Source organism: Oncorhynchus gorbuscha, linkage group LG11 (assembly GCF_021184085.1).
Source record: "Oncorhynchus gorbuscha isolate QuinsamMale2020 ecotype Even-year linkage group LG11, OgorEven_v1.0, whole genome shotgun sequence".
In the NCBI taxonomy this organism is placed as follows: domain Eukaryota; kingdom Metazoa; phylum Chordata; class Actinopteri; order Salmoniformes; family Salmonidae; genus Oncorhynchus; species Oncorhynchus gorbuscha.
The window spans coordinates 45,906,868-45,931,643 of NC_060183.1; the positions used below are offsets into that span (position 1 = coordinate 45,906,868).

The following is a 24,776-nucleotide window of genomic DNA, read 5'->3' on the forward strand; positions in this document are numbered from 1 at the left end:
GCTAAAAAAAGTAATGGGAGTAGCTCATTAGTGAAAGGGGGATACCTAGTTAGTTGTACAACTGAATGATTTGAAATGTATCTTCCACATTTAACCTAACCCCTCTGAATCAGAGAAGTGCTGCAGTAATCGACATCCACGTCCGTGGAACAGTGGATTAACGGCCTTGTTCAGGGGTAGAAGTACAGCTTTTAACATGGTCAGCTTGGGGATTCGATCTGGCAATCTTTCGGTTACTGGCCCAACGCTCCTTGCTATCTGCCGCCCAAAATCAGAGCGCTCTGTTTCTGCCCGAAAGGAGAGGATTTGGATATTTCGCACATGCGTTCAGCACTTCAACTGGTATGTGTGTACCATGTCCAAACCTATAGTTAGTTAATACGCTGGCGCTTCTTAGTGGACAGAAATTGTAATTACAGTGTCCGTTGTGCTGCAAGAACAGATACTATCGGCTGAAAAAAAAGTGAAAAGGCCAGTCGTTTTAGTCTGAGCAACGAAATATTATGAAAAGTTCAACACCTTTGAAAATGCCATTAGTGTAGAGAGCATGTAGAAATTCACTTCTAAAGCGTATTTGAAATTACACAGGAAGTACATCCTATAACCTTTCACCCTGTTCAAAAGTGTCATGAGGCTGGCGGGCTAGCTGCTACACTTGTTTACACCGAAGACTAGAATATTTTGCTTATCACACATTGTGTTAACAATTAATTACGTCCGGACTGCTTTCTGTACGGTAAGCTGTAAGAAAAGTAGCGAACGTTATTCAACAAATCTAACTTAACGTTAGCTAGCTAACGTTAGCTCGCAGCTTAGAATAAACAGGGTTTAGCCCGCGTTTTTAGCTATTTTAGTGTTAGCAAGGTGTGCTATTATGTGCTATTAACCTACTATATAACTAGTTTATATAGCTAACTCATCCAGTTTCACAAGTTAGTTTCACACGTACTTTTATAACTTCCACCAGCCTTATTTTGATAAACAAAAGTGTTAACTTAATTGGCTAGCTAACGTTAGCTCGCCAACTTTAACTACCTACAGAGTCATTGCAGAACGTGGTGACGGGGTTGGACAGGCTAAATAGAGCTTGCTAGTTGGCTACTCTCTGTGTTTGCCATATAATCAACCGTCTATGTCCGTACTGCCTTTCATATGTCGTATAGTTTGCAAGTTAGGGGACATGTCTGTCCGTAAAGTTGCACCTGCGGTGACAGTCTGGTTTGTTTGTGGTTGGATTTTGACCACGGCTGACGTCACAGTGGGGCTGAAATATGTTCAATTTCTCATGCGAATCTCATCAGTCCCACAGTGTCAAACATGCCGTCCACCTTGGGACCCAGCAGTCCTGCTGCTGCCCTTGCGGAAGCGCTGGAGAGCTCTGGCCGGCTCATAGACAGACACCTCCAGGATGACCGCTGCTTCCCTGACCTCTCAGAGCTTCTTAATGTCCCCTCACACAGTAAGTCAAGTAATTGGCGGTGCAAGGTTATATGTTGTTCAAGTTTGTCATATCAATTAATCTCACAAGACACTTTAGCCCTGATATTTTGGCTGTAGCCAGCTTACTGTGCGTAGGGAGGCTACAGCCACATAATAATAATAATAATAATATATGCCATTTAGCAGACGTTAGTTCACTCCCCACTCTGTGTTGCAGACATGCCATCTTTGTCTGGGGGGTCAGACATGGACTACCCTCTTCAGGGACCTGGGCTGATCAGCGTGCCAAACCTTCCTGAGCTCAGTGCAGTCCGAAGGGTTCCCCTACCCCCTGAGCTGGTGGAGCAATTCAGCCGTATCCTTTTCAGAGACTAGGGAAAGGAAAGGGGGATACCTAGTCAGTTGTACAACTGAATGCCTTCAACTGAATTGTCTTCCGCATTGAACCCAACTCCTCTGAATCAGAATACACAGAGGGAGCTGTGTCCAACTGTCCAGGTCTCAACCATATAACTGAAATGTCTGTGCAGGATTATGTGAATTGTGTAAAACTAACCACCATTTCAGAAAAGCTGCCTAGTCCTTAACCTTCCCCTAACAGATATGCAGTGCAATTGTATGATGGGAGTTTTCCCTGAAATCTGTCGAGCATGGCTCACCATTGACAACGATATCTTCATGTGGAATTATGAGGATGGGTGAGTACCAAGCACTCATAAATTAAGTTATTTTGTTCAAAAAAACATTGCAGGAGCAGTAAACATGGACCCATTTTCATTGGACACTGTCATCACTTTGTTCCACAGGGGGGACGTTGCATATTTTGACGGACTCAGTGAAACCATCCTGTCCGTGGGGCTGGTCAAACCTAAAGCAGGTAAAATGGCAACACACGTTCACCTGAGCTGTGTTTCCTATATTTAAAATTACAACAGCTCTGTAGGTGTTTGGATTCAAGGCCCAGTGCAGTCAAAAATGTGATTTTTGTATGTTAATACAGTAGAGGTCGACCGATTTATGATTTTTCAACGCTGATACCGATTATTGGAGGACCATAAAAGCCGATACCGATTAATCGCCCATTTTTAAAAATGTATTTATTTGTAATAATGACAATTACAACAACTGAATGAACACTTATTTTAACTTAATATAATACATCAATAAAATCAATTTAACCTCAAGTAAATAATAAAACATGTTCAATTTGGTTGAAATAATGCAAAAACAGTGTTGGGCAAGAAAGTAAAAGTGCATTATGTTCCATGTAAAATATGTGCCATGTAAGAAAGCTAACGTTTCAGTTCCTTGCTCAGAACATAAGAACATATGAAAGCTGGTGGTTCCTTTTAACATGAGTCTTCAATATTCCCAGGTAAGAAGTTTTAGGTTGCAGCTATTATAGGAATTATAGGACTATTTCACTCTATACCATTTGTATTTCATTAAACTTTGACTATTGGATGGTCTTATAGGCACTTTAGTATTGCGAGTGTAACAGTATAGCTTCCGTCCCTCTCCTCGCTCCTCCCTGGACTCGAACCAGCAACACAACGACAATTAGCGCGTGCTAACTAGCTAGCCATTTCACTTCGGTTACACGAGCCTCATCTCGGGAGTTGATAGGCTTGAAGTCAAAAACAGCGCAATGCTTGACGCACAACGAAGAGCTGCCTTCAAAACGCATGAAAGTGCTGTTTGAATAAATGTTTACGCGCCTGCTTCTGCCTACCACCGCTCAGTCAGATACTTGTATACTCAGTCAGATTATATGCAACGCAGGACACTCTAGATAATATCTAGTAATATCATTAACCATTTGTAGTTAACTAGTGATTATGATTGTTTTTTTTATAAGATAAGTTTAATGCTAGCTAGCAACTTACCTTGGCTTACTGCATTCGCGTAACAGGCAGTCTCCTTGTGGAGTGCAACGAGAGAGAGGCAGGTCGTTATTGCGTTAGACTAGTTAACTGTAAGGTTGCAAGATTGGATCACCCGAGCAGACGAGGTGAAAATCTGTCATTCTGCCCCTGAACAGGCAGTTAACCCACTTTCTAGGCCGTCATTGAAAATAAGAATGTGTTCTTAACTGACTTGCCTAGTTAAATAAAGATTAAACAAAGGTGTAAAAATAAAATCGGCACCCAAAAATACAGATTTCCGATTGTTATGAAAACTTGAAATCAGCCATTCCGATTAATCGGTCGACCTCTAGTATACAGTGCCTGCGGAAAGTATTCAGACCACATTACTTTTTTCATATTTTGTTACCTTACAGCCGTATTCTAAAATGGATTAAATAACAAAACATCCTCTGCAATCTACACACAATATCCCATAATGACAAAGCGAAAACAGTTTTTTTTTTTTTTTTTAATTTAGCAAATGTATTAAAAATAATAAACAGAAATACCTTAAGCATTCAGACCTTTCGCAATGAGACTCAAATTGAGCTCAGGTACATTCTGTTTCCATTGACCATCCTTGAGATGTTTCTACAACTTGATTGGAGTCCACCTGTGGTAAATTATTTTGATTGGGCATGATTTGGAAAGGCACACCTGTCTATATAAGGTCCCACAGTTGACAGTGCATGTCAGAGCAAAAACCAAGCCATGAGGTCGATGGAATTGTCTGGAAGATCCAAGACAGGACTGTGTCGAGGTACAGATCTGGGGAAGGGTACCAAGACATTTCTGCAGCATTGAAGGGTCCCCAAGAACACAGTGGCCTCCATCATTCTTAAATGGAAGAAGTTTGGAACTACAAGACCCTTCCTAGAGCTGGCCGCCCGGCCGAACTGAGCAATCGGGGGAGAAGGGCCTTGGTCAAGTAGGTGACCAAGAACCCGATGTCACTCGGACAGAGGTCTAAATTTCCTCTGAGGAGATAGAGAAACTTCCAGAAAGACAACCATCTCTGCAGCACCCCACCAATCAGGCCTTTATGGTAGAGTGGCCAGACGGAAGCCACTCCTCAGTAAAAGGCACATGAAAACCTGTTTGGAGTTTGCCAAAAGACACCTAAAGACTCAGACCATGAGAAACAAGATTCTCTGGTCTGATGAAACCAAGATTAAACTATTTGGCCTGAATGCCAAGTGTCATGTTTGGAGGTAACCTGGCACCACCCCTACAGTGAAACATGGTGGTGGCAGTATCATGCTGTGGGGATGTTTTTCAGTGGCAGAGACTTTGAGACTAGTCAGGATCAAGGCAAAGATGAACGGAGCAAAGTAAAAAGAGATCCTTGATGAAAACCCACTCCAGAGCGCTCAGGACCTCAGACTGTGACAAAGGACAAGGACCATCAGCACACAGGCAAGACAACGCAGGAGTGGCTTCGGGACAAGTCGCTGCATGTCCTTGAGTGGCCCAGCCAGAGCCCGGACTTGAACCAGATCGAACATCTCTGGAGAGACCTGAAAATGGCTGTGCAGCAGCACTCCCCATCCAACCTGACAGAGCTTTGAGAGGATCTGCAGAGAAGAATGGGAGAAACTCTCCAAATAAATGCAGGTTTGCCAAGCTTGTAGCATCATACCCAAGAAGACTCAATGCTGTAATCACTGCCAAAGGTTCTTCAACAAAGTACTGAGTAAAGGGTCTGAATACGTATGTAAATTTGATATTGACCCTTTTTAAATTTGTAATAAATGTGCAACGTTTTCTAAACCTAATTTTGCTTTGTCATTATGGGGGGGTAAAACAATTTATTCAATTTTAGAATGAGGCTGTAACCAGAGAGCTGATTGAGATAATGCTAAGAGTGTGCAAAGCTGTCATCAAGATAAAGGGACTTTCTTTGAAGAATCTCATATTTTTTTATTTAACACTTTGTTTTGGTTACTACATGATTCCATATGTGTTATTTAATCATTTTGATCTATTCACTACTATTCTACTACTGTTGAAAATAGTGAAAAATACAGGAAAACCCTGAAATGAGTAGGTTTCCAAACCTTTGATTTGTACTGTGCATAGATATTAGGTGCGCCTATCTAGTACAGGGTCAGACCCCCCCCCCCCCCCCCCTTGCCTCCAGAATAGTCTGAATTCTCTGGGGCATGGATTCTACAATGTGTTTGTTGCCCAATTGGTATCAAGAAACCGAACGTGTGCCAGGAAAACAATCCTTACACCACCGCCACCAGCATGTACCAATGACAGCAGGCAAGATGGGTTCATGGACTCTGTAGGAGCGAGCCTTTTTTGTGAACAGGGTTGGGTACCTAATAAACTTATTCCCACACTGAAGCTGGAATAATATTGTGAGAAGGATAATGCCTATTTAGTGTAAGACCTGTATGGGGGGGTGGGGAAGCCTGATATTTCAGCCTGTTTTGAAGGAATAGAGTTTTTGCCTGCCTGGTGACATCACCAGGCTGTACATTTAGGTAATAGACCAATAAGAAAGTGTTCCAAACCTCTCTGCCAATAACAGCTACGTTTCCCCTCCCCACTCAGACCACTCCCAGACAGTCCTAGAAAAATTCTTGCTTGATAAATTCCTCTTTGCTAAGAAGCTATTTTTGTGTCTTGTTTTCAATTTAAAATGGTAAAAAATCTAAGAGTATGGTACTTAATTGTTACCCAAATATCATTTGATATTGAGATTTTTTTTTTAAATGGCTGCATTGGGAGAGAAAAAATTACTTAATTCTTTCCACAGGGATTTTCCAGCCACACATCCACTTCCTGTTGGTCCTAGCCACTCCTGTGGATGTAGTGATCCTGGGGCTCAGCTTCCCTAAAGCTCAGGCAGGTGAGTAATGATGATCCTCCTAGACCTGAAGCACACAACCCGGTGTCATCAATTCGACATAGTTTTGAAATTGGTTGATTTGGTTTAGATTTATCTTTGTGTTGTTGGTATTAGTATTAAAGTCCTACTCCAGTCTCAATTTCACCTCATTTAACACCTGATTTACTTAACAGCAACTTGTGTTGTTGGTATTAGTATTAGTATTAAAGTCCTATTCCAGTCTCCATTTCACCTCATTTAACACCTGATTTACTTAACAGGATACTTCAGGATTTTGCCAATGAGACCTTTATCTACTTCCCCCAAAGTCAGATTAACCCCTGGACACCATCGTTGTCTCTGTGTGCAGTTTTAGTGTCGTTGCTAACTAGCTCTTGTGGAATTGCTAACTAATCATGCTAGCGAATACCCATAGACTTCCAATCATTGTGCTAATGCTAGATAGCATTGGCCCCCAAAACTACCTCTAACTTAATTCATATTTGACAGAGACAAAAATGGTATCCAGGTGTTCATCTGACTGTGGGGAAGTAGATAAAGGGGCCTCATTGCCAAAATCCCAAAGTATCCCTTTAACAAATGGCACATCTCAATAGGTCTTCCGTGTATCCTCATGACATGGCACAAGTGGGGGGTGCTCCTTTCCTTTTTTGTTCTCTATTGTTCCTCAAGCAAGAGGGGAGGCTGATGACATCACAAGTCACCATCAGTCCAAATGCTTGAATGCCCTACTCCTTGAATTTTGCAGTTGCCTGAACACTATTAAAACATATATTTTTACCCTTTAGCAGTGGTGTAAAGTACTTAAGCAGTAATTTAAAGTATGTTTTACTATTGTAGTTATCTTTACTTTACTATTTATATTTTTGACAACTACTTTTACTACATTCTGAAAGAAAATAATGTACTTTTTACCCAATACATTTTCTCTGACACCTAAAAGCACTCAATACATTTGGAATGCTTAGCAGTACAGGAAAATGATCCAATTCACACACTTGACAAGAGAACATGTCATAAGGTGAATGCACCAATTTGTAAGTCGCTCTGGATAAGAGCGTCTGCTAAATGACTTAAATGTAATGTAAATGTAACATCCTGGTCATCCCTACTGTAGGGCTGGGCGGTACACTGTATTTTACTATATACCGGTATTTATGCACGGACCAGTTTGGTTTTTTTTTTTTTCTGTTCTCTCCTCTCTGCACAGACCATACAAACGCTCCACACCGCGTGGCCGCGGCCACCCTACTCTGGTGGTCCCAGCGCGCACAACCCACGTGGAGTTCCAGGTCTCCGGTAGCCTCTGGAACTGCCAATCTGCGGTCAACAAGGCAGAGTTCATCTCAGCCTATGCCTCCCTCCAGTCCCTCGACTTCTTGGCACTGACGGAAACATGGATCACCACAGACAACACTGCTACTCCTACTGCTCTCTCTTCGTCCGCCCACGTGTTCTCGCACACCCCGAGAGCGTCTGGTCAGCGGGGTGGTGGCACCGGGATCCTCATCTCTCCCAAGTGGTCATTCTCTCTTTCTCCCCTTACCCATCTGTCTATCGCCTCCTTTGAATTCCATGCTGTCACAGTTACTAGCCCTTTCAAGCTTAACATCCTTATCATTTATCGCCCTCCAGGTTCCCTCGGAGAGTTCATCAATGAGCTTGATGCCTTGATAAGCTCCTTTCCTGAGGACGGCTCACCTCTCACAGTTCTGGGCGACTTTAACCTCCCCACGTCTACCTTTGACTCTTTCCTCTCTGCCTCCTTCTTTCCACTCCTCTCCTCTTTTGACCTCACCCTCTCACCTTCCCCCTACTCACAAGGCAGGCAATACGCTCGACCTCATCTTTACTAGATGCTGTTCTTCCACTAACCTCACTGCAACTCCCCTCCAAGTCTCCGACCACTGCCTTGTATCCTTTTCCCTCTCGCTCTCATCCAACACCTCCCACACTGCCCCTACTCGGATGGTATCGCGCCGTCCCAACCTTCGCTCTCTCTCCCCGCTACTCTCTCCTCTTCCATCCTATCATCTCTTCCCTCCGCTCAAACCTTCTCCCACCTATCTCCTGATTCTGCCTCCTCAACCCTCCTCTCCTCCCTCTCTGCATCCCTTGACTCTCTATGTCCCCTATCCTCCAGGCCGGCTCGGTCCTCCCCTCCCGCTCCGTGGCTCGATGACTCATTGCGAGCTCACAGAACAGGGCTCCGGGCAGCCGAGCGGAAATGGAGGAAAACTCGCCTCCCTGCGGACCTGGCATCCTTTCACTCCCTCCTCTCTACATTTTCCTCCTCTGTCTCTGCTGCTAAAGCCACTTTCTACCACGCTAAATTCCAAGCATCTGCCTCTAACCCTAGGAAGCTCTTTGCCACCTTCTCCTCCCTCCTGAATCCTCCGCCCCCTCCCCCCTCCTCCCTCTCTGCAGATGACTTCGTCAACCATTTTGAAAAGAAGGTCGACGACATCCGATCCTCGTTTGCTAAGTCAAACGACACCGCTGGTTCTGCTCACACTGCCCTACCCTGTGCTCTGACCTCTTTCTCCCCTCTCTCTCCAGATGAAATCTCGCGTCTTGTGACGGCCGGCCGCCCAACAACCTGCCCGCTTGACCCTATCCCCTCCTCTCTTCTCCAGACCATTTCCGGAGACCTTCTCCCTTACCTCACCTCGCTCATCAACTCATCCCTGACCGTTGGCTACGTCCCTTCCGTCTTCAAGAGAGCGAGAGTTGCACCCCTTCTGAAAAAACCTACACTCGATCCCTCCGATGTCAACAATTACAGACCAGTATCCCTTCTTTCTTTTCTCTCCAAAACTCTTGAACGTGCCGTCCTTGGCCAGCTCTCCCGCTATCTCTCTCAGAATGACCTCCTTGATCCAAATCAGTCAGGTTTCAAGACTAGTCATTCAACTGAGACTGCTCTCCTCTGTATCACGGAGGCGCTCCGCACTGCTAAAGCTAACTCTCTCTCCTCTGCTCTCATCCTTCTAGATCTATCGGCTGCCTTCGATACTGTGAACCATCAGATCCTCCTCTCCACCCTCTCCGAGTTGGGCATCTCCGGCGCGGCCCACGCTTGGATTGCGTCCTACCTGACAGGTCGCTCCTACCAGGTGGCGTGGCGAGAATCTGTCTCCTCACCACGCGCTCTCACCACTGGTGTCCCCCAGGGCTCTGTTCTTGGCCCTCTCCTATTCTCGCTATACACCAAGTCACTTGGCTCTGTCATAACCTCACATGGTCTCTCTTATCATTGCTATGCAGACGACACACAATTAATCTTCTCCTTTCCCCCTTCTGATGACCAGGTGGCGAATCGCATCTCTGCATGTCTGGCAGACATATCAGTGTGGATGACGGATCACCACCTCAAGCTGAACCTCGGCAAGACGGAGCTGCTCTTCCTCCCGGGGAAGGACTGCCCGTTCCATGATCTCGCCATCACGGTCGACAACTCCATTGTGTCCTCCTCCCAGAGCGCCAAGAACCTTGGCGTGATCCTGGACAACACCCTGTCGTTCTCTACTAACATCAAGGCGGTGGCCCGTTCCTGTAGGTTCATGCTCTACAACATCCTCAGAGTACGACCCTGCCTCACACAGGAAGCGGCGCAGGTCCTAATCCAGGCACTTGTCATCTCCCGTCTGGATTACTGCAACTCGCTGTTGGCTGGGCTCCCTGCCTGTGCCATTAAACCCCTTCAACTCATCCAGAACGCCGCAGCCCGTCTGGTGTTCAACCTTCCCAAGTTCTCTCACGTCACCCCGCTCCTCCGTTCTCTCCACTGGCTTCCAGTTGAAGCTCGCATCCGCTACAAGACCATGGTGCTTGCCTACGGAGCTGTGAGGGGAACGGCACCTCAGTACCTCCAGGCTCTGATCAGGCCCTACACCCAAACAAGGGCACTGCGTTCATCCACCTCTGGCCTGCTCGCCTCCCTACCACTGAGGAAGTACAGCTCCCGCTCAGCCCAGTCAAAACTGTTCGCTGCCCTGGCCCCCCAATGGTGGAACAAACTCCCTCACGACGCCAGGACAGCGGAGTCAATCACCACCTTCCGGAGACACCTGAAACCCCACCTCTTTAAGGAATACCTAGGATAGGTTAAGTAATCCCTCTCACCCCACCCCCCCTAAGTTTTAGATGCACTATTGTTAAGTGACTGTCCCACTGGATGTCATAAGGTGAATGCACCAATTTGTAAGTCGCTCTGGATAAGAGCGTCTGCTAAATGACTTAAATGTAAATGTAAATGTTTTTACTTTACCTTCTATAACGGGTATTTTAATGTTTGGTTTCTTAAATGTAATACGCCGTGTTTGTGTTTCTTACATCTGCAAACAGCTAGTATTTCCTTACCAAGTTAAGCTAAATCGTATTAGCTGGCTAGCTAACTAGCTGACAAAAGTACTGAGTCAGAGCAAACGTAGCTAGCTAATACAGCCTGATACCAGTACTGGTGGAGGCTTAAATCAGCATGTTTGTCCAATAGTATCTTCTAAATCAAAAAGGAATAGGTGAAGCATGAATATGTTGGCTATATGAATAAAGATTTAATGTAGCCAAAGATTATAGGGTCCCCTAGGAAACACTGAACACCACTTTGGTTCCTACCTATGTCACAATAACTCGTCCATTGCATTTTCATTCGTTATGTCAAATAACACTATTCAAAGTGCCCACCATTATTTATATTCTAACTATAGAATTATAATAAAAAATATATTTCCATGATTCCAAAAGTTCACCCAAGGGTTTTGATCTAAATCGCAATTGCGACATTTGGTTAAATAAAGCCTAGTATTTTTGCCCATATAGTGGCAGTGTGGAAATGATCTCAAATGAGTGCAGGAAATGCAGGAAATCATTTTAGGTTGAAGTTGAATTGAACAGAATAAAACAATCCTAATGGAGAAAGGCCCATTGAAATCATTTAGAATGTGTTGTCACGCTCTACTCATAAAGCCAACTTTTATTAATCAAAAACATAAAATTCCGTCATACCGTCAAAAATGTGAAAAATACCATGATATATTTTGGCCATATCGCCCAGCCCTACCCTACTGCCTCTGATCTGGTGGACTCACTAAACACACATGCTTCGTGTGTAAATTGTGTTGGAGTGTGCCACTGGCTATTGGTTAAATGAAAAAAGAAAATGGTGCCGTCTGGTTTTCTTAATATAAGGAATTTGAAATTATTTGTACTTTAAAACCAAATACTTTTACTCAAGTAGTATTTTACTGGATGACTTTTACTTGAGTAATTTTCTATAAAGTTATCTTTTACTTGTATTCAAGTATGACAATTGGGTACTTTTTCCACCACTGCCCTTTAGTGTCTGTGTGTTTACTGTATTTATACCTGGGATATCGCTTTTCAACAGGAAAAGTATAAAAATCACTGGAACGTCTTTAACCCATAATGGACTACTTCAGAAATTGATTTACTCTCTCAACTTCTCTTTCCCTCTCCCTCTCTTTATCAGGGTTGAATGACAGCATGTCTGGAGGGATGCAGTTACTACCAGACCCGCTGTACTCCATCCCCACAGACAACACCTACCTCCTGGCCATCACCTCCACCGACCTGGGCCGCATCTTCCTGGCAGGGAAAGATGGCTGCCTGTATGAGGTAGCCTACCAGGCCGAGGCAGGCTGGTTCAGCCAACGCTGTAAGAAGATTAACCACTCCAAAAGCAGCCTGTCCTTCCTAGTCCCCTCTCTGCTCCAGTTCTCCTTCTCTGAGGACGGTAAGGATAGTTCAGAGGCTCCTTGTGGAATTGGAACTTTCTTTTGCTCTAGTTCTTGAATTGAATTTGACTATTTTTCTATCTTGGTGCCCCACAGACCCGGTAGTGCAGATTGCCATTGACAACTCCCGTAACACACTCTTCACCCGCTCAGAGAAGGGGGTTCTACAGGTACACAACCCAACTATTTGAATGGTAGCACTGTAGTAAATATCAATATGTTTATTTGTTGAATATGATGATGTTTTGGGTAGAACTTTGTCAGACATTTCAAAAGGTTGTACTATTTAGAACAGGGGTTCCCAAATTTATTTAATCTACGACCCCGTTTTGATATCTGAAAATTCTCAAAATGATGTGTTTAACAGCCAGTGTTTACTTTTTTTATTTGGGACTATTGCAGTCAATTGCAAAACATTGTAACAGTATTTCTGATTGTCTTGTCAACTCACGAACACATACTTTTAATTTGGGCCTATAACAGCCAATTGAACTGACATAATGTATCCTATCATCACCACTGATGAGATCGGTGTGCTTGATTCATGTCGCATTGGAGCTGCTGAAAGTCAGGGGGCGTGGTCAACAGTGCACACCTCATCTCTGCTGTCACATCCAACCTGGATCAATATTTGATTTTAATGCAGACGAGAGCAATTAATCCAGCTTCACACAGATATGAGCTGGCAAAGGGTACCATGAGTTTTAACGCTCTGAGAGAGACTGCAGGCTATTCCCTTCTGAGTCAGGAACCAAAACTCCTCCGTGATGGACCCATCAATGCTTTGTCTGCAGCATATGTCCACATGACCGCTCGAAAGGCCGCACTTTACATTTAACATTTACATTTAAGTCATTTAGCAGACGCTCTTATCCAGAGCGACTTACTTGACTGTTGTACCTGAATAATTCCGATTCAAGTGCATTTCCCCACGATCTAAGCGTACTCTGGTTGAGTTTAAGATTTTCATAGTTTTCATTTAGATTTTTAAGTTTAACCACGTTACAGTGATTTTGAGATACAATGACGATAGGTCATTTGAATGCGCAAAAAAAAATCAGAATTTTGGAAATTCTCCCACAACCCCATTTTCATATCAGTCGACTCCACGTGGGGTTGCGACCTAGTTTGGGAAATGCTGAATTGGGACCTTGAGTTAAAAGCTGATGATGTCTGTTCCAGGTGTATGATTTGGGTGTAGATGGGCAGGGTATGAGCCGTGTGGCGGCCATGTCACAGAGTTCCATCGTGGCTGCAGCAGGAAACGTTGCCAGGTTTGTCAGCTACTCCTCACCTCTGGTTAAATCCAGAGTGCTAGTGAATGGTTCAGATGGTCAACGCTCATCACTGCTTAAAAACAAATCAAAATGAATCTCTTTGTTCTTTTACATCGCTCCCTATAGGACCATAGATCGCTCTGTGTTTAAACCCATCATTCAGATCTCTGTGATGGACAGATCGGAGTCGTCCGACTGCCACCTGCTGGCTGTCACTCATGCAGGTAAGGAGACGAACTGACATGGGAGAGGAAATAGAGGCCGTACTGACATTATTTTCATTGCGGAATAAGTATCTACAAAGACCTTATGTAGGTCTCTATCTCTGCTTGTAGGAGTGCGTCTCTACTTCAGCACCGCTCCCTTTGCCCCACCACATGCCAAGCAGCCAGGGATACGCCCTTGCCTGCTTGCTCTGGTCCATGTCCGCCTGCCTCCAGGCTTCTCTGCGTCCTCCACCCTGCAGAAGCCTGCCAAGGTCCACAAGGCTCTGCACAGCAAAGGTAAATCCCACTCTGCAGTCTATACGCTATCCTGTAATAAACCTAAAGGTTTACTCATGTGTCTCTGGTGTTAATCCCTACAGGAGTTCTCCTGATGGCAGCGTCTGAGACTGAGGACAGTGACATCCTGTGGTGCATCAACCACGACTCCTTCCCCTTTAAGAAACCCCTGATGGAGGCTCAGGTGGGAGCTGAGGGAGTGAGGGTCATAGTTAATTAGAGATGTAAAAACCCATCTGCTTTGGAGTTGAAATTAGACACTACTATGTGTAGTCAAAACCCCGGCTTACTTTGCAATGCATATGCTATGATTTAGTTTCCTTTTAAATGTAGTATTTGTTTGGCTTCAGAGCATTATAGTTCTATTGTCTGCGTATATCATTGCAGATGATGTCCAATGTAGATGGCCACTCCTGGGCGCTTTGTGCCATCAAGGAGGAGAAGGCACCTAAAATCTCTACCCCCCTGAATAAGGATCAGGTTCCCCTCACTGACTCTCCTGTCGTGGTGCAGCAACACAATGTCCCTCCACAGAAATTTGTCCTTCTCTCTGCCAAGGTACGGTCAAGATTTTACGGCTTAGTATGGCACTGTAACTTCACACGGTCAATGAAACCTGTGCAGTCCTGTCTGTCATTTTGTGAACAAATGTCTATACACGGGTTGTTATTCATGGTTTTCCAGGGAAGTCACATCTTCCACAAGTTGCGGCCGGTGGACCAGCTGCGCCACCTACTGGTGAGCGGTACTGGTGGAGAGAGTGAAGAAGTCGAACGCTTCTTCAAACTACACAGGGTATGAATCTCATTACTCATTGTCTTGTTACTGCAAGCACTGCTACACACACTCTTTATTTCTGTGTTGATCTAACCCTCTTCACCTCAGGAGGAGCAGGCGTGTGCCACTGCTCTGATAGTAGCCTGTTCCAGTGCTGCCTGTGACAGAGAGGTGTCTCAGTGGGCCACCAGAGCCTTCTTTAGGTATGGAGGAGAGGCTCAGATGAGGTTCCCCTCAGCTCATTCTGCTCCGAGCAACGTCGGCGCTCTGTTCGGCTCTCCTGTACCAGGTGAGGCGCATCTGATGCAGGATTTCTGCTTAAAGCCAAATTCCCATTCTTTGGAGCATGGCAATAATGCCCTAGTCAAAATCCCCTGTATAAGTTTTACACAGTGCATTGCAATTAGACTGCTCATCACTTGTCTTACTCCCTGCCTGCCTGTTGTTTTAGGGTCCCCTATGCCGGTTGGTAGCAGTCCAATGCCTAACCCTAGTTTCTTAGCAACGCCTGTTCCAGGTACACGGCCCTTTTTCTTTTTTTTTGCAGAGTGCCTTGCCCATCGACAGTACTCAACACATTCACCCACTGAATATTAACAACATTCAAGTGTTTAATGTTTGTGTGTGTGCCCTGACAACAATCTCTCAGGTATGATGCCCCAGAGTGTGTCTACGCCCTATATACCAGCCACGCCCATGCCCTCCGCCCCCATCACTGGCATGTCTTCTGGGCCAGAGGTGGTCTTCTCAGGGAAACACAATGGCATCAGTGTCTACTTCGCACGCATAATGGGGTCAGTCCCTTCACCTGGATAGCGTACTGTACTCAGGCCTCACTTCCATTCTCGGGGAAATGCATTTAAAAAAAATAATTTACTTTGTACTGGACTGAGAGACATTACTCATGTTTCACTTATAGCATGACTTAAGTGGCTTCACTAACTTGTGAACGTTATTGATTAACAGTAATATCTGGGATGGGAGTCTTGCTGTTGAGAAGACCATCAGTAAAGGAAATCAGGCTGTCAGTATTGTGAGTATTGCATTAACAGCATATTATAGTCCTCCTTTGCAAATTCATTTGAGGATGATCAATCACTCTCTCTCTGCCCCAGTTGGAGAGCACAGCCAGCTCATCTGATCTGGAGTCAGTTCTTCTGGAGCTCCGTGGTCTGAAGGACTTCCTGGATAAGAACTCCCAGTTCAGCCCCTCGTCTCTGGGGGCAGCCAGGTAAGACAGAGCCTTGGACCCTGCCTCTCCCCATGGCCAAGACCTGGGCTGGCTGCTTTATGGGAGGTACTATATATCCACACTTCTATGGTCATCTAGTGAAATAAATAATATTTGATTTGCATGTTGAACTCCACGCATCTGCAGTTTCAGCTCTCCAGCCAATCTGCAGCAGCGTCTGTTGGGCTTCATGCGGCCTGATGGAGGAGCCAGTTCTCAGCAGGTCCAGCAGGAACTCCAGAGGAAGTACCACAGTAAGTAATGTGTGGATGTTAAACTGCCATTCCAAATCCAGGAGCAACTAGAATGACCACATTGTTGGAGTAGAATCCTAACACCAATGAGAAAACACTATAGTTATATTTTGTGGTCTCTGTACTTTGTGACTACGGTTTCTCTCTCTTCCCCGTCCACAGCCGAGGCTCAGGCCTATGAGAAGATGTCCCTGCAGGGTATCCAGCAGCTGGTGCATCGCTCCTGTCAGACCCTGGCACTGTGGAAGCTGCTGTGTGACCACCAGTTTAGCCTCATCATCTCTGAACTACCCATGGTAAACTTCCAGCACCAATAACCTCACTGGGGACTGGTTTCCCGGACACAGATTAAGCCTAGTCCATTCTCCGTTGGGATAGATTTTTAATCCAGGACTAGGCTTAATCTGTCCGGGAAACCAGCGCTGGATATTCAGGATGTGCAGGATTACATTGTGCTGTCAGTCAGACTAATTCATCTAATTGGTTAATCATCAACACACACTCCCCTCCGTATTTATTTGAACAGTGAAGCTAATATGTGTAAATTTGTTTCTATACTCCAGCATTTTTGGACTTGAGATCAAATGTTTCAAATGAGGTGACAGTACATGTCACCACCGTTCATTAGAGGGTATTTTAATAGATATCTGTTTAACCTTTTACAAATGTAAGCACTTTAGGTATCTAGTCTCCCCCCCAAAATTGGTAACCTCCCCTATTATTGGTAATGGCGAGAGGTTAGCGTTTTGGTGGGGTTAGTCATGATTACCCGTAACCATGGCAGCATTCACATTTAATGTAGACGTGTTCAGGAACATCTATTATTATTTACGATAAAAGTGACTCCAAAATGACAACCCCACCTCTTTAAGGAATACCTAGGATAGGATAAGTAATCCCTCTCACCCCCCCCCCCCCCCTTTTAAGATTTAGATGCACTATTGTAAAGTGACTGTTCCACTGGATATCATAAGGTGAATGCACCAATTTGTAAGTCGCTCTGGATAAGAGCGTCTGCTAAATGACTTAAATGTAAATGTGACAATACATTATTTACCGTTAATTTGTATTGGGCACAACATAATCCCTTAATGCAACCAAAACGAACTGCAAATGCATCCAAGACGTTTGTGGAGTCACAAGCTTGATGCAGTTAAGGAATGATGGGAATATGGGACCAAATACTACACTTAACTATACTGAACAAGAATATAAATGCAACATGCAAAGTGTTGATCACATGTTTCATGAGCTGAAATATAAGTTCCCAGAAATGTTCCATATGAACAAAAAGCTTATTTCTCTCAAATGTTGTGTACATGTTTGTTTACATCCCTGTTAGTGTGAGCATTTCTCCTTTGCCAAGATAATCCATCCACATGACAGGTGTAGCATATCAAGAAGCCGATTAAACCGTATGATCATTACACAGGTGCACCTTGTGCTGGGGACAATAAAAGGCCACTAAAATGTACAGTTTTGTCACACAACACAATGCCACAGATGTTTTGAAGGAGCAGGCAATTTGCATGCTGACTGCTGGAATGTTCACCAGAGCTGTTGCTATGTATGAACATTCCCTCACAGCATATGAAACATTTGATCTCAAATCCAAAATGCTGGAGTATAGAGACAAATTTCTACATTTTATCTTCACTGTCCAAGTCAATATGGAGGAAGGTGTATTTCTGAAGTCTTTTGTAAAGATGTCACCTGTTTGTAACCCGTGTGTGACTTGTAATAGGAGTTCCAGGACCAGATGAAGGGGGCGAGTTTTAAGGACGTGGTGATCCGGGGTCGAGAGCTGACCGGAGCTCTGATCACAGCCCTCATCAACGTCTACATCAAAGACTCCGCCTCTGTCGATGCCATCAGCAACCACCTTAGAGACATCTGTCCTTTGCTGTACAGCAGCGACGACAGCGTCTGCTCAAAGGTAGTCTACAAACACACGCGCTGTGTTTTTATTTGTCTATATGACAGGGAAGATGCCCATCCGATTTTGACTACAAGGTTAATTCCCATCTGCAGTCCCTGGGCAAAGTTTGATAGCATCCACGGTTGCCTCCTCGGTCCTCTTTTTTCCTTTACAAATGTATCTCAGAACTACATCTCCCCCTCCCTCTGTCCCTCCCAGGCTAATGAGTTGCTGCAGGGCTCCAGACAGATCCAGACTAAGATCGATAAGGAGAGAACACTTAGAGAGTCACTACAACTCTACCAGCTGATCAGCCAACACACAGACCTGCCACTTGTCTGCTCCCAGTACAGACAGGGTAAGGCTCCACACACACCTTGGCCATCACACTAATGCTATTTGAAATGTCCTTGACTCTTCATGCTTAGTGTGGATGGGACGCTAAGTGTGTTTCTCTCTCTCAGTGCGTTTTTATGAGGGGGTGCTTGAGCTGTGCCTGACTGCAGCGGATAAGAAGGATCCTCAGAGGCTGGGACCTCACTTCTATAAGAACGGAGAACCAGAGGAGGACCAGGCTGGAGCACTGGCCTTCCAGGAGAGGTAACTTAACCACCTATACACGTTGATCATGAGACTGTGGTAATAGATATCTGCTAAGGGACATCCTGGCCCTTTTATTTTCTCCCTTGTGCTGACAGACTGACCACCCCCTCGTCTCCTCCTGTAGGTTGTCATGTTATAAGTGCATCACAGACACCATGCAGGAGCTGGTGAACCAGAGTAAAGCGGCTCCTCAGTCTCCCAGTGTCCCTAAGCAGCCAGGACCCCCTGTTATGACCTCTGACCCCAACATGCTGAGTAATGAGGATGCCACCGCCCACGTAAGTGCTGCGTGGAGGAGACTGTTACCCCCAATAACAATAATAGGAATTTGTTTCCGAAAATAATAATTTCATTATTGTTTAGTATAAGGCTGGAAATGTTTAGGTCCAAAGATTTGGCCTTTAATTCATTCATGCTATGGATGAACTGTCTTGTGATCTTCTCGTTCTCCCCGGCAGTTTGAGCAGGTCATTGGTCTGGCCCAGAGGTCACAGGATGAACTCTTCCACATAGCCCTCTACAACTGGCTGATACAGGCTGACCTCACCGACAAGCTTCTGGAGGTAAGAACCTTCTGGCATTGTCCCACAGTCACGGCCTGAGGTGCCTGGCTCTGTTCTTTATAGTGGATGAGTATATTGCATTAAACTGATCTTTCATTGTGGTTTATTATTGTCTATGTCTCTCTCTCTGTCCTCTATCCAGGTGAACTCTCCATACCTGGAGGAACACCTGATGCACATGATCAAGCAGGACCAGAGTAAGGTGCGGAACATGGACCTGCTGTGGCGGTACTATGAGAAGAGCCGTAGCTTTGGCAAGGCAGCTCACGTCCTGGCCAGGCTCGCTGACATGCACAGGTACGATCTAACAGCCCCCCCGAGTCTTGATGGGCCATTTCCACAGTGATAGAGCCCGGCGCTACCACTGACATATGAAAATGGCCTCATTCATGTAGATTCTGAGCGACGTTAAACAGGAGTGCAAACATGTTATATGTGTGTCTGTCTGTGTGCAGTACTGAGATCTCCCTGAAGCAGAGGCTGGAGTACATCTCCAGGGCCATCCTGTCAGCCAAGAGCTCCTCCTGCATCTCTGCTCAAGGAGCTGAAGGGGAGTTCCTGCATGAGCTGGAGGAGAAGATGGAGGTACGGGGGAGGGGAAATAACTCCGCTGAATTTTTAGGTTTTGGCCCCTTTTTGATAAGGTTTAGATTTGGGCTCTGTCAACTTAAGCTTATATTGTTGGTCCTGCCTCCCAGGTGGTGCGTATTCAGGTCCAGATCCAGGAGACTCTGAGCAGACGTTACTCCCAGCATCCCTCTGTACAGGGAGCCATGTCACAACTGGATTCCGAGCTTATGGACATCACCAAGGTAACGGTGCATGGATATCTAACATTGCCCCTCACTCCAATAGTTTTGTTTGGTAATACATTTTCCTCCCATACAGTAAATGTTTTAATACCCCTGTCCTTTGTCCTCCTGTCTAGCTGTATGGGGAGTTTGCAGATCACTTCCGGTTATCTGAATGCAAACTGGCAATCATCCACTGTGCTGGTCACTCTGACCCCATCCTGGTGCACTCTCTGTGGCAGGAGATCATGGAGAAAGGTGTGTACAGACAAGTGCTCCTGACGCTATCCAACGTGTTTCTCTTGAGTAGTTAAGGAATAGACCTAACTACTCTGAAACTGGGTGGTTGGATACGTGTAGTTTTACAAAGCTACACATAGTTCTCAATATTTTACCAATGTTAATTTCTCTGATAATCATAACTTAATTCTATCCACTTCCTTATTATTTCCCTTTTGTCGCATAGAGATGTATGGAGATTGCAAATGATCTCTCAATTGTGCTGCCCGTGTGCTCAAGAGGCCATAATGGGACAGATCTCCATACATCTCTATGCGACAAAAGGAAGTGGATAGAATCTAGTTTTTATGATTATCAGAGAGATGAACATATTGGTAAGATATTGATAACGATGTATAGCTTTGTAAGACTATAAATGGCCTACCACGCCGTTTTGGAGTAGTTAGGTCTATTCCCCTGCTTTTGAGAGGAGCTGGATACTGTACCGGGAGACTTCACGGAATTGCGCCACGCTAACAATATGCTAGCTTCAATCATCTCCAAACTGCACTCGGACATACAAATGGTATCCATGAGTTCATCTGTCTCTGGGTAAGTAGATAACATAATTCAAGATTTAGATTGTTTATTTGTCCTTTATTCCAGAGCTGGGTGACAGTGTGGCCATGAGTCCAGCTGACAGGATGAGAGCTCTGAGTCTCAAACTGGTGTCTCTGGGGAAAATCTACGCAGGAACACCCAGATACTTTCCACTAGGTAAAACCACATGCCTACTTTAATTTATTCAGCCAATTCTCTGATTGTCCTCTATGTAAGACATCCATACTGAGTGTAATTACATTAGCAGTTCATTATGTCAACATGTATGTCTCTAAGGTGTTATGTCTATTGGGTCTGGACGTTTCATCTGTAATTGCTTCATTATCCACCAACACCTGTCCTAGGTTGTCTCCTACCATTGAACTACAGAGATGGGCAAACTGTTTAATGTACAGTACTTTTCCACTGTCTTGTCTCCAGAATTCCTGGTGAAGTTTTTGGAGCAGGAGGTGTGTCATCTGAATTGGGACGTGGGCTTTGTCACCTTCACCATGCAGGAGATAGGAGTACAGCTCCCCCGTCTGCTGGAGGTCTACGACCAACTCTTCAAGACACGGGTATGTCTCTCAATTAAATTCAATGACCATTATTCATCCCGGAGGGGCAATTATTGCTGGCAGTTTTGGGATACAAATAGATAAAGATACTCTTCATAATAAAGGGTTATTATAAAATCATATTTTGCACCCGTTCAACTTGAGCCTTATTTGATTAATTAATAAGGTTCTGTCGACCTTAAAAGACTGAATGTCTCGAACTGTGGCTGTGTCACCCAGGATCCGTGTTGGCAGCGTCTGAAGAAACCTCTCCACCTGGTAGAGTGTATACATGTGCTGCTGTCAGGATACGTAGAGGACCCCAGCAGAGTACCAACATATGACCGGTAACTAACCAATCACCACGTGTGCTAACCGTCGCTGCTCTCTTCATTAGCCCGTGCTTCTCATTTGAAAACATATCAACCCGTATACGTACGTAGTCGTGCCAATTATTGTTTGTAAACATGTTTAAAATGTATCTCTAATTTATCTAATACACTCCGTCTAACTCCTATTCCTCCTCCCCCATCTTGTCAGACGGCGGTTCACTAATGTGTGTCTGGATAACATCTGTGGTTACCTGGTGGAGCTGCAGTCCCTGAGTCCTAACTCAACCCTGCGGCTCACCATCGGCAACTTCAAGGCCCTGCAGGCCAAGCTGGAGAAAGTTCACTGAGGAGGTTCCCAGGGGTCACAGGAAGATCAGCAAGTAAAGAGACAGAATGAAACTGGTTTACAGTTCTGAATAACATGACTCTTCTGTATATATCTTGTTCTGGCTGGTTTTTGATAGTGGAGTGATATTGAGAATACAGTTCGGTCTCTCAGACTGCAGTTGCGTCGCAAAGGACTACACCCCCACATTTCTCATGAAGGGTTTATTGACCAGCTCACTACACCCCTGTCTTCAGACTTTTTACATCCTATTTTTAACTTATTTTATAAGTACAGTATGCATTTGTTTTGTGACATAAGCCTAGAAGTGAAGACAACTTATTGGTGTCTGTCTGAGGGAATTGCATTAGTTTCACAAATGAATGTTAGGCAAACATGAACTGTTGTCACACACATAATTAGGGGACAATACTTTACAGGGATGGGATTGTCATTTACATATGGAGTTACTGTACTTATGTGGGTAAAATATATAGAATGTACGTATGTAGAGGAGAAATGCACTTACATGATGGCTGGATATCGTGCTGATATCATTCATGCGTGTCTTTCCTTCTACATGCCTGCCATGATTCAGGCCTAAGTATTTGTTCCATGGACATTATTCTCTGATGCGAGCTGAGGACGCTGTCTTAATCACTCCACTCATTTAAACCCAGATTAACCCCCCCCCCCTGTTTAGATGTCAAGAAGACTGTTAAGATGACAGTATTTGGCTTTGTCTGTACCACTCAACCTCTCCGTAATACAGAGTAAAATATTGGTACTCCTTACATTATGCTAAGAATGCCTTCTCTGCCAAAGGTTTGTAATAACTTAACCTTACTTTTACATGTTTTGTTAGTATGTCTTATTTTTCTGAATGACTTAACACCTTAATCAGTGTGTCTGCTTTTGGCTGACTAGTTAAATGGCATTTATTTGACTGTATGAGTGTTGTACTCAACTGAGATTTCAGGGATGAGTCTGAAATCCTCGATCCATGCCTTGTATAAGGGCGCTGTTCAAACAGTTTTACTCTGAGAACTCAGGCCTGCAGTGAGCAATTTTATCAAATAAGACAATTTTACATGCATAGAATCATTTCAATTTGTCATTGTTTTTTTGTTTAAGATTGTATTGGAAAAAAAATTATAATAAAATTTGCAACCTGTTCAGTATATAAAAAATAAACACTTTGATTTGAACTCTTTGCACAAGTGAATGTTCACAGATATCCATGTATGGGTTCTGTTGTGATATAAACTGTCCACAGTGTATCTAGTTCATCCATCTAGTACTGGGTGAGACGCCTCCACAACAGCCTGAATTATTCAGGGCATGGACATTTCGCTCAATTGGTATCAAGGGACCTAACGTCTGCCAGAAACATTACAATACCGGCCCTAGCCTGTAGTGTTGATAGCAGGCCAGACGGGGCCTTGGAATGGTGCTGCTTACGCCAAATCCTGACTGCCATTAGCATGATGCAACAGGAACCGGGAATTGTCAAACCAGGTCATGTTTTGTCCAGTGTTAGTGATCGTGTGCCCAATGGAGCCGCTTGTTGTTCTTAGTTGATAGGACTGGAACCCGGTGTGGTCTTCTGCTGCAATAGCGTGACAAGGACCGACGAGTTGTCCGTTCTGCGCACCACTTGTACTGCGCTGTTATTTGCCTGTTTGTGGCCTGCCTGTTAGCATTGCACGATTCTTGCCATTCTCCTTCGACCTCTCTCATCAACGAGCTGTTTTCGCCCACAGGACTGCTGCTGACTGGATGTGTTTTTGTTTGTGGCACCATTCTCAGGACACACTAGACATTGTCATGCGTTAAAAGCCCAGGAGGTCAGCCGTTCCTGAAATACTGGACCAGTGCGCCTGGCACCAATCATACCATTCTAAAAGTTGATTGGGTCACTCGTTTTGCCCATTCTAATGTTAATTCGAACAGTAACTGGATGCCTGTCTGCCTGCTTTGACTCCCTGACGGTAGGAGTGAACCGTTTTGGTTAAGGGAGTGGTGTACTTAATTGACCACTGAGTGTATACAGTGCCTTCGGAAAGTATTCAAACCCCTTGACCTTCCACATTTTATGTTACAGCCTTATTCTAAAAAGGATTAAATAAATAAGAATCATCAAATCTAGATACAATACCCTATAATGACAAGTTATTTAAAAAATAAACATACCTTATTTACTTAAGCATTCAGACCCTTTGCTATGAGACCTGAAATTAAGCTTGGTGCATCCTGTTTCCATTGATCATCATTGAGCTGTTTCTACAACTTTATTGGAGTCCCCCTGTGGTAAACGCAATTGATTGGACATAATATGTAAAGGCACACACCTGTCTATATAAGGTCCCGTGTCAACAAAAACCAATTTGAAGGAATTGTCCGTAGAGCTCCGAGACAGGATTGGGTCGAGGCACAGATCTGGGGAAGGGTACCAAAAAATGTCTGCAGCATTGAAGGTCCCCAAAAACACAGTGGCCTCCATCATTCTTAAATGGAAGAAGTTTGGAACTACCAAGACTCTTCCTAGAGCTGGATGCCCGGCCAAACTGAGCAATTGGGGGAGAAGGGCCTTGGTCAGGGAGGTGACCAATATCCCGATGGTTACTCTGAAAGAGTGCCAGAGTACCTCTGTGGAGATGGGAGAACCTTCCAGAAGGACGACCATACCTGCAGCACTCCACCAATCAGTCCTTAATGGTAGAGTGGCCAGACGGAAGCCACTCCTCAGTAAAAGGCACATAACAGCCTGCTTGGAGTTTTCCAAAAGGCACATAAAGACTCTCAGACCATGAAAAACAAGATTCTCTGGTCTGCTGAAACCAAGATTGAGCTCTTTGGCCTG

At 44.6% G+C, this 24,776-nt stretch overlaps 1 protein-coding gene across 2 annotated transcripts; it reads left to right on the forward strand.

The window, feature by feature from the left end:
* Positions 1-582: 582 nt before the first annotated feature.
* On the forward strand, positions 583-23,121 carry nup155 (nucleoporin 155). Of its 2 annotated transcripts, XM_046369817.1 has the most exons (34): positions 583-736; positions 1,302-1,459; positions 1,658-1,795; positions 2,042-2,138; positions 2,247-2,317; positions 6,115-6,207; positions 11,699-11,962; positions 12,060-12,133; positions 13,146-13,237; positions 13,367-13,464; positions 13,576-13,743; positions 13,827-13,927; positions 14,131-14,301; positions 14,428-14,538; positions 14,629-14,809; positions 14,972-15,037; positions 15,170-15,314; positions 15,487-15,553; positions 15,636-15,751; positions 15,899-16,005; positions 16,168-16,301; positions 17,750-17,941; positions 18,143-18,281; positions 18,388-18,523; positions 18,651-18,804; positions 18,985-19,089; positions 19,232-19,386; positions 19,545-19,674; positions 19,788-19,901; positions 20,018-20,138; positions 20,766-20,876; positions 21,141-21,277; positions 21,497-21,603; positions 21,797-23,121. In XM_046369817.1, exons 2-34 carry the CDS (start codon positions 1,318-1,320, stop codon positions 21,933-21,935), a joined length of 4,176 nt encoding a protein of 1,391 aa, XP_046225773.1. In that variant the 5' UTR covers positions 583-736; positions 1,302-1,317; the 3' UTR covers positions 21,936-23,121. The 2 variants fall into 2 exon arrangements, with proteins under 2 accessions (XP_046225773.1, XP_046225774.1); XM_046369818.1 differs by lacking the exon at positions 14,972-15,037.
* Positions 23,122-24,776: the final 1,655 nt, after the last annotated feature.

Coding starts and splice junctions, on each gene's coding strand:
- nup155 (XM_046369817.1), top strand. CDS start 1,318: ATGCCGTCCACCTTGGGACCCAGCAGTCCTGCTGCTGCCCTTGCGGAA. Junction 15,038..15,169: donor CTTAGCAACGCCTGTTCCAG/GTACACGGCCCT, acceptor ACAATCTCTCAG/GTATGATGCCCCAGAGTGTG. Junction 19,387..19,544: donor AGGCTCGCTGACATGCACAG/GTACGATCTAAC, acceptor GTCTGTGTGCAG/TACTGAGATCTCCCTGAAGC.